The sequence below is a fragment of the Haliotis cracherodii genome, unplaced genomic scaffold (assembly GCF_022045235.1).
Source record: "Haliotis cracherodii isolate W230 unplaced genomic scaffold, xgHalCrac1.p SCAF_10, whole genome shotgun sequence".
Classification (NCBI taxonomy): Eukaryota; Metazoa; Mollusca; class Gastropoda; order Lepetellida; family Haliotidae; genus Haliotis; species Haliotis cracherodii.
Genome location: NW_027266265.1, coordinates 15,947,585 through 15,961,423, shown reverse-complemented (window position 1 = coordinate 15,961,423; position 13,839 = coordinate 15,947,585). Strand labels below are relative to the sequence as shown.

The 13,839-nt window shown below is 37.8% G+C and overlaps 1 protein-coding gene across 1 annotated transcript in view; it reads left to right on the top strand.

Moving 5' to 3' along the window:
* LOC139454112 (protein disulfide-isomerase TMX3-like) overlaps nucleotides 1–13,839 on the top strand; it is a 140,287-nt gene that overhangs the window by 6,113 nt on the left and 120,335 nt on the right. Inside the window, exon 7 of the mRNA XM_071235629.1 lies at nucleotides 397–480. Within this exon, the coding sequence (XP_071091730.1) occupies nucleotides 397–480 (84 nt within the window). The remainder of the gene's footprint in view (nucleotides 1–396; nucleotides 481–13,839) is intronic.

The window sequence follows — 13,839 nt, the reverse complement described above, 5'->3', positions numbered from 1 at the left end:
TGGTAAAAAACACCACCCTTTAATTCTTAATGGTTTTGATATTGCTAGGAAATCAGAATCTATCACCATACTTACTGGATAAGAATTTCCCCATAGAATTTTCTGCTTTTTACCTTTTGCTTATTTTGTGTTGTTGATATTTTACGAGCGTTTCAGTCATTTGCTGTCACCGTCAAATAACTACAAATAAACAACAATCACTACTGCCACATGACAATGACAATCACTTGTTTGCTTGGTCCAGACTTGGATTATGTATCATCATATAACTAGACATTGCTGATTGTAACAACAAACAACAATCAAATCTCATTTGGAGTAATTGAATCAAAAATATATTTTTATGAAGTGTGACTATGATATTGTATATTTATAATTTATGTTTTGTAATTTCAGTCTATGTATGCATCAGTAGCAGAGAAATATCTAGTTCAAGGATATTTCTATGCTGGGTCCAGAAACATACTGCCAGAAGCCCTTGTAAGTACCTGTGTGAAATAGCTCTGGCTTGAATGAAATGACTGTTTGTAAATAAGCTGATAGAGTAAACAATTATCATGCCTCAGGGTTAGAACTAAACTCAGAAGCTTTACTAGCCCTGGTTAAGGTAAAATGCCTTTGTAATGTTAAAACAATTGGGAAATTTGTTCTAGCCCCGGGCTGGTGTTACGCTCTAGCTCTGATGCCACTGAATGACATCATGAAGACAAAGCCATCATCCAGACTTGATAATTTGCTGGCCACTGTCACATGGCTGCAATATTCCTGAGTTTGGTGTTAGAAATCCCAACAAAAACAACAAAGAACCATAACACTGCAGTCTATGCCTGAATATTTTGAGTCTTATAGCCCAAACAAGGCTCTTAGCATCATTTTTTGTAGATTTTAGTGTAATACTATTAGCTGAGCTAGCTAGACTGAACAGAATTTTACTAGACTTGGGCTTTGGACCAGGTGTTAAAGTCACAAACTGTAACTGTGAACAAGCTGGACCTACTCTCCTTCTCCCTTGTCCCGAGATACTGACACTGGACAATAGTAAGATTCAGATTTATGACAGATTCTCAGATCCATGGCATATGATATATACATATTTATTTCCATAAAGTGGAGGGATTGGCAAACAAGCAAATTTTGTTCATCTGAATGCCTCTCCCAACCATGATACACATACGGATTACAATGTATTGAAAGTAACCTGATAAATAGCATACATTATGTAATTGACATTAAAGATAAGTATTGTTCTGTAAGTGTTTAATTACTGGATAACTTTGGTAACTACAGTTACATTATTATTTACATCCAGCACAACAACATCACAGTATCATATAGCAAAGCCAATCTCTAAATCGGCAAGAAGATAGAATATAACTGTGCACTGATTTCAAAATTTCAAGATTTGTTACTGTGTTAAATGTGAATTACCAATTGGAATTGTATTTAAATACGAAATAATACATAGTTTGCCTTACTGTACTGTACTGGCATATTTCAGGTAATTGGTAGATCTTGCTATGGCATAACCACAATATATTGCAGAATAGGATTATGTAAATGTCCCGTGGACCAGCTTAAAATTTGCAAGGACAGTGCTCCATATGCTGTTCTCCTGTTCTAATTGAACTGTCTGACTCCTGATGTGCCATGTGTGTTCTACTTTGAAGATACCTTCACAGAATCAAATTTCTGGGAAAATAACCTCTTGTGAAAACTGAAACTGGCTGGTGACGCACAAGGCTAATGGCCCACCTGGCCAGCAATATTTAGAGACTATTTCACTGATTCATTGGTTGTGATGCAGCCAATAATGAGGTTAGACTTTGTATGAAGATCACCTTCCCCACCCTAAGAATAATAATAACTATAGCTATGCAGGCCAAAGGGCAGTAAGATTCACAAGAAATGAAGAAACACAAGAACGTTATATTGCAATAATTTGTAAAACTCACTTTCACAAGCGTATGATCAACACGTTTTCATTTTCATGAGACTGTATTCTGGAAATAATGTAAACACTGACGAACAGCTTCCACATTTTTGGGAAAGCCCCTTCAAACTCCTTAGCATGAACAAATTCAGAACTGTTGTGTATGATCACTTGGACGTTAAATCTTGCTACCTGTATTTCCATGTGTAATATCCTTACTACCACCCAGCCTCCATGATGGCCCAGGTCAGAGATGGTCATCAGCAACCCATGCTTGTCCGTCATAGGTGACTAACGGGATTGGGTGGTCAGGCTCACTGACTTGGTTGATACATGTCATCATATTCCATTTGTGTCAATCTCATTAAAATCAGATCTAAGTTCTCGCTGCCGCTAAACAAAGATCTAAGGACATCCCATAACTGGTCACGTCAGAACGACCTTTTGCAAACTTTGACCGACCACGGAAATGACTAACAAGACATCAGCCAATTAGAAAGTAGCTTTTTGAGCTTTACGGCACTTGTTTCAATCTGGCAACTTCCATGTCAGACTATGCTTCAAAAATATATTGACACAGTTCTCGATTAAAAATTTGAAAACTAAACAAACGAACATTCCGGAATGTCTAATATATGGTTGAGATTGTATGGCAGTGCTTCCCACACACTGTGCAAAGCCTCCCCCATTCGAATATTTATCCCATGGAAGCGAGAGATAGACGATAATTTTGACGGAATCAGTTGTAACTGTCGTTCTGAATACCCCGTGTTGTCATTTTTGAGGTTGCATGATTAGAAAACACATTCTGATTGTCAGTTTCATGATCTGGTTAGCGATGCTTTGATTGGCCGGATGAAAGGTCGTTCTGACGTGACCCGTAATGGGATGTCCTCAGATCTTTGTTTAGTGATAGCGAGAACTAAGATCTGATTTTAATGAGATTACATTTGTGTAGATTGATGCTCATGATGTCAATCACTGGATGTTCAGTTGTTTACAGACTGATGTCATAAGGTTGGAATAATGCTGAGTGTGGTGTTAAACAACAAACAAACAAATACTACAACCATAATTACATGTCAATAATCAGACAATATCAGCAATGATGCCAACACCTAGTTTCCAAACATTCGACGGAAAAGAGTGAGTGCCAAACATTGCACAAGCTCTGATGTTCAAACAGTTTGGCCATTACTCTATCAGGAGATAAACATTATGTGTTGTCAGATTTGCGGTAAATTTTGAGTATACAGTACCGAGATATTTCATTTGGAACTGATGGAATCTTAAAACTCCAACATTGTACAACATCAGTTCAACATTGTCAAATACAAAAGTTATCAATAATTTTCCCCAGTACTCTATCTCTACTTGGGGGCAGGTGGCCCAGTTGTCTATGGCAGCACAATTTGCTGTGCAGAGTTGCATCCCTTGGGCACGCCATCTACCTATTATTGTGGGTTTGAATCCTGGTTCACCCTGATTTTGTTTCAAGGTTTGTCAGCACCATACCTGTGCTTGTGGGTTTCACCGAAGTGGTAAATGTCTGACATCTTCATCACTTATTGGTTTTCTCCCACACTAAGCTGACAGGCTGTGATACAACTGGAATACTGTTAAAACCAGCATTAAACCCAACTCACTCACTCACTCACTCACTCAAAGGGAATTCTGACAGTTGTGAGACAGACCACTCTGGAATGGTTTACTTCACATTCTGTAAATCTGGAAAGAAATTAATGTGAGTGGTGTGTTTGTTCGCATTATGAAACTTTGCATACTAAAAACAGGGAATTTTTTGTGACCGTTTTATTATTGCGAGTTTTGCGAATGAGACTCAATCGCAAAAATTAAAAACGCAAAAATAAGTATGAATAATACATACATACTTTATTCAGTGCAACACGTCATCAAATGTTGAAATCAACAACCAGAACCACAAGTACTCAATAAGTTAAAAACACAAATGAATGCAGAATGGTCACACAATACATTACAAATGACAGTGTAAACAGACCAATTAGTGTCACTGTAACCTCACAGTAATCCTGCCTTCTTCCAACCTTGCTTGATTGCGTCAGTGTCCTTTGCAATTTTGTCCACACAGGAAACAAGCCATCTTGCGTGAATCGGTTTCATGACACTGATCTTCAAATCCACATCCACAGGGGGTCATCTCAACACGGCAACTCGCAAAAATATCTCGTTGCAGTATTGTCTTTGGTGTGGTATTCGCAATATTTTAACGGCGCAGAAATAAAGCTGTTTACAGTATATGTCTCCAAAATGACTATCAACAATAAGATGGCCTCACTGCACGCTTTGGAAATACCAACCCGTGTCAAACTAGGCATCATTGACCAACTCCAATCAGTGAACTGTTGTTTGTTCAATTACTTTATTGGCTTTGAACTTCCTTAATGCCAGTCTGCAGCATAAACATATAAACTACAGGCTGTTTTTAGGAAAAGACTGTTTATTGTTATTATAGAAGTGTTAAACTCAGTGCTAATAAGCAGTAGTATTTGCTGTTTGATTGGATTAAGGTAAGGATATGTATTATTCCACTGGGGTTCGGGTGGGGGGAGTCACATTGATTTTAAGTCACATTTTTGTCTAGGGGTCAGCAGTGTATTAATTTGGAGACGCTTTAATTTCAAGATTTACAGTACTTACATGACAACTGAACATGTCGGGTGAATGGAATTTGAGAAAAACCTACTAATTCACAGTTGTCATATATATTAATCAAAATTATTATGTTAGTCATGTGGTATCCATTTCGCCATGACAAATGACATGTGTTTTTTTTAATTTTTGGACTGAAAAAAGATGCTTATCAAGAAGAGTGTCTATATATGCAGTAAATTTCTGGGCTTTGAATCTCATTTAATGTTTTTCAACCAATCAGTTTGCAACATACAATCCCCTTTCTTTTTCAATGAGTGAGTGAGTATGTTTTTTACGCCGTTTTTAGCAATATTCCAGCAATATCACGGCGGGGGACACCAGAAATGGGCTTCACACATTGTATCCATGTCGGGATTCAGCGTGACGAGCGAACTTTTTCAATGAGGTTTTACACTCCAATGAACTCAAAGTGAAAGTCAATTCTTGTATGGAATCAAACGTTTCTCCTGCAAATGAAACAATGTTCTGTTGTCCTCAACTGTTCAAAGTCCAACATGTCTTTTTCAAATATCAGTTGTGAAATAACCTACAATATACACCATAATGAAACAACTTTTACTGTTATCATATATATGCTTGAAATGTATTAGATGTTCCAGCTAAAGCCTTTAGTGTAACTAGAATTATGTAATGACCAAGTTTAAGCCATTTGGCGAATTGAAAGTGGTAGAACCGTTATTACTAAGTACATTGTTTAATTTTCCTTTGCTAGACCAAATGTGACCAGTGAAGATCCAGGGTAGAATAGCAACCCATTCTTGCCAAAATCGGCGCCTATGCTTGTTGTAAGAGGTGACTAAAGGGATCGGGTGGTCAGGCTCGCAGACTTGGTTGATGCATGTCATCGATCGCAATTGGGTGGATCGATGCACATGATGTCAATCACTGGATTATCTGGTCCAGACTCGATTATTTACAGACCACTGTCAAATAGCTGGAATATTGCTGAGTGTGGTGTCAAACAACAAACAAACAAACAGTAGTTTACTCCTGTCTTTCCTCCATCATTGTAACATCCCTATTTTTTGGTAACACAGAATGTCCCCCAGGCCCCATACAGCAACATGTTATTTTCCACTGATAGCTTACGAAATGTGTCACACACTGCAGGGGAACTTTTCTTGCACAGACCAATTCTTGGATGATGGATAGTTTTTGCAATTTTTCCTATAAAACATTTTTTAGATAACAATGTTTGGAATTCCTTTGTATCAATGACTGATATCTTTGCACTGAGATAGGGAATCAATGTTGCATATATTAAATATCATGTGGAACTTAAAGGGAAAAAAAATGGAAATCTGATATTGAACCTGTATGACTTTTGTGTGTACATGGAAGTTCTCAGTGAGAGTCGCCCACATCTGTACGCGGGATAAATAACGGTTTTACTGTGAAAAAAATAGTAGTTGTTTTTGTAATAAGAGTTGTCACCCTTGGTTGGTTAAGCTATCATATCACCACGTTTGCAACATCAAGTCACGATATTCATGCAAACATAATGATCCACAGTGAGGTCATATTGACTCTGAGAGCAACTGGAGTACAAGACCACAACTGTACAAACAATTAGCTGTTTACTGTTGACTCATGCAGTGGATTTTTTTCTTTTCAAATTCCATATTTTGTTGAGACAATATTTTGGGCATCATAACAGACAGTAAATAAGTGTTGCTTTGTTTTTGTATTGTCAGTAATGAAGTGTTTTAACGTGGGTGTTTAGTCATAATGCAGCTGTTTCACAGGATCATTCAGTTTTGTTCAACAAGTAAACAAAAGTACACTTAGGGTCTGTAAAACTGTTTGTCGTCATGGTTTCAAACGTTTTGAGGCATATTTTGGTGCAGGTTGTCAAATAGGGTTTAGACAGATAGCTGATTGTCAATTTTCTTTTCATGCATTTAAAACTGGAATTTTGATGATAAGGTCAAACACAAGACTTATGCCCTAATGGATTTCCAGCCTGTCTTCAGCATTTTCTTCACATGGACCACTTTAGCTGAAGACAGTGCTTTATGGAAACTGCTGTTACGTAACATTTCATGATGTAACACTCAGTTGATTGACCAAACATCACCACTAGCATCACTTGATTGACCAAACATCACCACTAGCTTCACTTGATTGACCAAACATCACTACCAGCATCACTTGACTGACCAAACATCACTGCCAGCATCACTTGACTGACCAAACATCACCACTAGCATCACTTGACTGACCAAACATCACCACTAGCATCACTTGACTGACCAAATATCACCACTAGCATCACTTGACTGACCAAATATCACCACTAGCATCACTTGACTGACCAAACATCACCACTAGCATCACTTGATTGACCAAACATCACCACTAGCATCACTTGATTGACCAAACATCACCACTAGCATCACTTGACTGACCAAACATCACCACTAGCATTACTTGACTGACCAAACATCACCACTAGCATTACTTGACTGACCAAACATCACTACTAGCATCACTTGACTGACCAAACATCACCACTAGCATTACTTGACTGACCAAACATCACCACTAGCATCACTTGACTGACCAAACATCACTACTAGCATCACTTGACTGACCAAACATCACCACTAGCATTACTTGACTGACCAAATATCACTACTAGCATCACTTGACTGACCAAATATCACCACTAGCATTACTTGACTGACCAAACATCACCACCAGTATCACTTGACTGACCAAATATCACAACTAGCATCACTAAACTGACCAAACATCACCACTAGCATTACTTGACTGACCAAACATCACTACCAGCATCACTTGACTGACCAAATATCACTACTAGCATCACTTGACTGACCAAACATCACCACTAGCATCACTTGACTGACCAAATATCACTACTAGCATCACTTGACTGACCAAACATCACCACAACCTTCACTTGACTGACCAAACATCACCACAACCTTCACTTGACTGACCAAATATCTCTACTAGCATCACTTGACTGACCAAACATCACCACAACCTTCACTTGACTGACCAAACATCACCACAACCTTCACTTGATTGACCAAACATCACTACCAGCATCACTTGATTGACTAAACATCACCACAACCTTCACTTGATTGACCAAACATCACTACCAGCATCACTTGATTGACTAAACATCACCACAACCTTCACTTGACTGACCAAACATCACCACAACCTTCACTTGACTGACCAAACATCACTACCAGCATCACTTGATTGACTAAACATCACCACAACCTTCACTTGACTGACCAAACATCACTACCAGCATCACTTGATTGACTAAACATCACCACAACCTTCACTTGATTGACCAAACATCACTACCACCATCACTTGATTGACTAAACATCACCACAACCTTCACTTGATTGACCAAACATCACTACCACCATCACTTGATTGACCAAACATCACCACAACCTTCACTTGACTGACCAAACATCACTACCACCATCACTTGATTGACTAAACATCACCACAACCTTCACTTGATTGACCAAACATCACTACCACCATCACTTGATTGACCAAACATCACCACTAGCATCACTTGAGTGACCAAACATCACCACTAGCATCACTTGACTGACCAAACATCACTACCACCATCACTTGATTGACTAAACATCACCACAACCTTCACTTGATTGACCAAACATCACCACAACCTTCACTTGACTGACCAAACATCACTACCAGCATCACTTGATTGACTAAACATCACCACAACCTTCACTTGACTGACCAAACATCACCACAACCTTCACTTGACTGACCAAACATCACTACCAGCATCACTTGATTGACTAAACATCACCACAACCTTCACTTGATTGACCAAACATCACTACCAGCATCACTTGATTGACTAAACATCACCACAACCTTCACTTGATTGACCAAACATCACTACCACCATCACTTGATTGACTAAACATCACCACAACCTTCACTTGATTGACCAAACATCACTACCACCATCACTTGATTGACCAAACATCACCACAACCTTCACTTGACTGACCAAACATCACTACCACCATCACTTGATTGACTAAACATCACCACAACCTTCACTTGATTGACCAAACATCACTACCACCATCACTTGATTGACCAAACATCACCACTAGCATCACTTGAGTGACCAAACATCACCACTAGCATCACTTGACTGACCAAACATCACTACCACCATCACTTGATTGACTAAACATCACCACAACCTTCACTTGATTGACCAAACATCACCACAACCTTCACTTGACTGACCAAACATCACCACAACCTTCACTTGACTGACCAAACATCACCACTAGCATCACTTGATTGACCAAACATCACCACTAGCATCACTTGATTGACCAAACATCACCACTAGCATCACTTGACTGACCAAACATAACCACTAGCATCACTTGACTGACCAAACATCACCACTTGTTTTCAGCAGTCAGCTACATGAAATTGAATTAGGTGCTAAGATTCCTACCACAACTGCAGTCATGGGAATCTGACAGTGTTAAAAGAGTGGTAGTCCTTTAGACCTTGGCAAAGATCTTCCTTTATAATGGACTCACTGCCCAAGATTACCTCGTTCTCAAGAGGATTCAGTGTACACTTTGCCAATATATTTTTTTCGTTTTGGTTTCTTTGCATGATAAAATAATTGAATATCATTTAAAAATAATTTTGTTTCAAATTCCAAAACAATTCTGCACGAGTAAGGATAACTTTGCTTGATAAATTCTTCTTGTGTGCGTGTTTCTATGATTTTAGTACTGGGACATCTGCTTTTTGATTAAAGTTTTGCATGAAAGTGGTCTGAGTCTAAACAGCAGTTTTGTTGTCAGCAGTCACAGGTCAGAGGCTGTTTGTTTGTATATGTTAGTGGTGGGTATCCTTCACTGGTGTATATCCATTAGGGAATACAATTAAGAAGCCAGGAGAATCACCACTACTTGCAGGAAAGAGTCTAGAAAATTGACACTGTAAGCTTGTTCACATCAAGTTTTGTATCTTGAGAATGTTGAAGTTTTTATTTATGGCTTTCAAAAATGAAATTGCTGTTTTGTGAGATACCTCAGTTTGATGTTTGAGAATGTACGATATTTATCATGTATAAAGTGATGAAATACTTTATTAAGTACCTGAGATAAAATAAATATATCACTTGAGAGAAATAACATGTGTTTTAAACATATTTATTTCACAACTTGCGAACTGGATTGGTAAACAAGCAAAAGCTTATTTGAATACCGCTGCAGAATTAGAATACAATATAATATGACAAAAGTACAGTCAAGGAATACAATTATATACATGTTCTTATTATAGAAACTACGTTGAAACTGTGTTGTCGGCGTTGTCAGGTCTCATTTTTAGTAGTAATAGTGTACTGCAATATACAGCAAGGAATAGTATTATAAATTTAAGATGCTATGTAAAATCACAAACCTGTTGGATAGCTGAATGTAGTCTTGTACTGATTTAAGAATTTCTAAGGTTATTTTTGACGTCCTTTCAGGATTACCCAATAGAATTGAATTTAGATCATATCCCTTAACATAATAGAACATATTCTGTCCTAAATCATTGTAATTTGGGCATATGAGAAAGAAGTGAAGTGCATCTTCAGTGTGATGGCCACAGCTACATGCGGGGTTATCTGATAAATATCGTGCGACCCGGTCTGCATTAAGATCACTGCATCCAAGTTGAAGGCGGGCGTGCACAATTTGACAAAATCTGGACCGATAGCGAATTCCAAATTTGGACAGTATCAGGAATAAATGATTTAGCATAATTTACCATTTTACAGTTAACAGTTTGCAAATTAGAACTATTTCTCAAATTGAACCTACTCGTTTCTGAGACTTTTTGAGGAATAAGATCAGAAAGATAGGCTGGTACTAAATTTTTTACCATTTTATAAAAAGTACTTAGTTTCGACATGTATCGACATGTATGAAATAACATGTTATATTAGTGAAATAACACTTCTGTTGGAACTACGTTAATCTGACTTGCCAGGATACCACTGAAATACAGATGAAAGTGGTGTTCAACTTGCCACGATACAGCTGAAATACAGATGAAAGTGGTGTTCAACTTGCCACGATACAGCTGAAATACAAATGAAAGTGGTGTTCACCTTGCCACGATACAGATGAAAGTGGTGTTCAACTTGCCACGATAAAGCTGAAATAAGATGAAAGTGGTGTTCAGCTTGCCACGATACAGCTGAAATACAAATGAAAGTGGTGTTCACCTTGCCACGATACAGCTGAAATAAGATGAAAGTGGTGTTCAGCTTGCCATGATACAGCTGAAATACAGATGAAAGTGGTGTTCAACTTGCCACGATAAAGCTGAAATAAGATGAAAGTGGTGTTCAGCTTGCCACGATACAGCTGAAATACAGATGAAAGTGGTGTTCAACTTGCCACGATACAGCTGAAATAAGATGAAAGTGGTGTTCAGCTTGCCACGATAAAGCTGAAATAAGATGAAAGTGGTGTTCAACTTGCCACGATACAGCTGAAATAAGATGAAAGTGGTGTTCAGCATGCCACGATACAGCTGAAATACAAATGAAAGTGGTGTTCAGCTTTGCAACATTCTTAAATTACATGTACCTGTATAGTAATTTACCTAAACATCTTTCTTATGGGCTTGTCATGGCTTGTAAAGTGATGGTATATCTGGAACAAGACATTTCCATACCACTCAAACTGCAATGTCTGTTTGTTATTTGTACAATTGCTTGTTTTGTGGTGTATGTTTATGGTGCTGTAATACTGTAGTGTCTCTTCCAGATCGTGTTTGTGGAAAATGTTTTGGTTGGTTGTTTTGAATTTTGAAGATTTTCTCTTTGAAGTCTTCTTTGAGGTTTTTGTTGAGAATATATGTTGCCTTGTTGTTGTTTTGTGCTTGCTTGAGCGTGATGAATCAGCTGCAGGTGATGTTGTTGAATGGCTGAAGGACACCATATGATGTCATCGGCTCTTGCGGTCATTGATCTGCAACTTGTACTTGGAAATTGGTTTTATCTTGATCTTATCTTTGGCATTGCTTTGTATCAAGTCTTTCTTTTCTGAAACCATTTCATGTGGTCTTTTTGAAATGTCATGGTAGTCACTTGTCTATAATCAGAGACCATATAATATCTATTTCATGTATGAAGATCCGGGGTAGGATAGGTCTTCAGCAACCTATGCTTGCAGTAAAAGGTGACTATGCTTGTCGTAAGAGGAGACTAACCAGATTGGGTGGTCATGCTCACTGACTTGGTTGATGCATGTCATCGAATCCCAGTTGCGTGGATCGATGCTCATGATGTCAATCACTGGATTGTCTGGTCCAGGCTCGATTATTTACAGACTGCCGTCATATAGCTGGAATATTGCTGAGTGCGGCGTTAAACAACAAATAAACAGACAAGATCTATTTTATGGTCTCTGCTATAATGAAGTAGGTCTTCCTTTAAAATAATTCAAAATGGCTGCCATGGCAGCCATTAAGAAATGAGGTTTGTGAGGTGAGATGAATATTCAGTGAGTGAGTTCAGTTTGGCACTACTTTGAACAGTAATTCAGTTCTATCACAGAGTGTGAGCTGCACGTTGGAGGTAAGCCAGAAGAGGTGCAGGTGTTCTGACATAATCATGGGAATCTTTGATAAATCACTCCTAAAATATTGGAAGACATGTTATTGTATGATGAATCAAACTTTACTCAACAGAAATTGGTACAAAATCACATCTAGGTGGCCGTCAGTTTTTTTTCAACTAAAATTGATCACTGATGCAACTGACAAGTGATGTTTTCATTATGTAAGGCTAAACAAAAATATTAGGCTTAGTTCTCAGGCACTACCCACATCATCATAAAGTTCATTGCATGTTTCGTTTTTGTTTCTATTTTCAATTTTTTTGGTGCACTGTGTTTAAGCATTAGGATTTTTATATTTTTTTGAAAATGGAAATATAAACAAAACGTGCAGCAGACTTTATGATGATGTGGGTGGTGCCTGAGAACCAAGACTATTATCTTTTTTAGCCTGAAGAAATGGTTATTTAGTTGGAAAAGGTTAACATATATACTTGTAGCCAATTTCTAAGTAGAACCAACAACACGTGTAGGCAATCAAGTGAAAAGGAAAATAGAGATTTATGCTCATGTTTGAATACCATATTTTCTTGAGTGTAGTGCGCACCCAAGTGGAAGGCGGACCTCCCTCTGACGAGGGGTGTATTTTGGATATTTTCCTTTTTTTGAATATCATGCGCAGAAAAAAATTACACCGCACCCCTTCAGCGAATTCCGGTAAACGAAAGGGTGATAAGAAACTTGAAATTTGAGATAAAACATCAAGGCATCAATAGCGGTTATCTGACTGTGGTTGCTGTTAAAAAGGATAAGTTGTGCGATCTACCAAACACTTCACACACGATTTCAGTGAAATTAATTAAAAAAAAAATAAAAAGAAATTTTGAATAAAATTAATGAAATAAGTTACAAACAAGTCCAGATATACAATGAACACTTTTTATGGCCAGACAGTGTAATGACTTGATTAATTTGCGTACTTCAGTATGGGTTTGTTGACATGGTATTTCCGGTGTTACGTGCTCACAGTAATGTCTTTGCGTTGAGGGGAAAAAAACATCAAAACTCATTATGGCGTATATAATGCGCACCCCCTTCTACACAGCTGTGTTTTTTGGAAAAAAGTGTGCACTATACTCCAGAAAATGTGGTATATGCCATTAATTCTTCTAAGTACTGACTGTTGACTGCTGACTGCTTTTGTTATATCAACAGTGATATACTGTGACGACATCCATTATTACATTATTACACATGACATCAACAATGATAAACTGTGATGACATCCATTATTACATTATTACACATGACATCAACAATGATATACTGTGATGACATCCATTGTTACATTATTACACATGACATCAACAATGATATACTGTGACGACATCCATTGTCACATTATTACACATAACATCAACAATGATACTGTGACGACATCCATTGTTACATTATTACACATGACATCAACAGTGATATACTGTGACGACATCCATTGTTACATTAGTACACATGATATCAACAATGATATACTGTGATGACATCCATTGTTACATTATTGCAAATGACATCAACTAT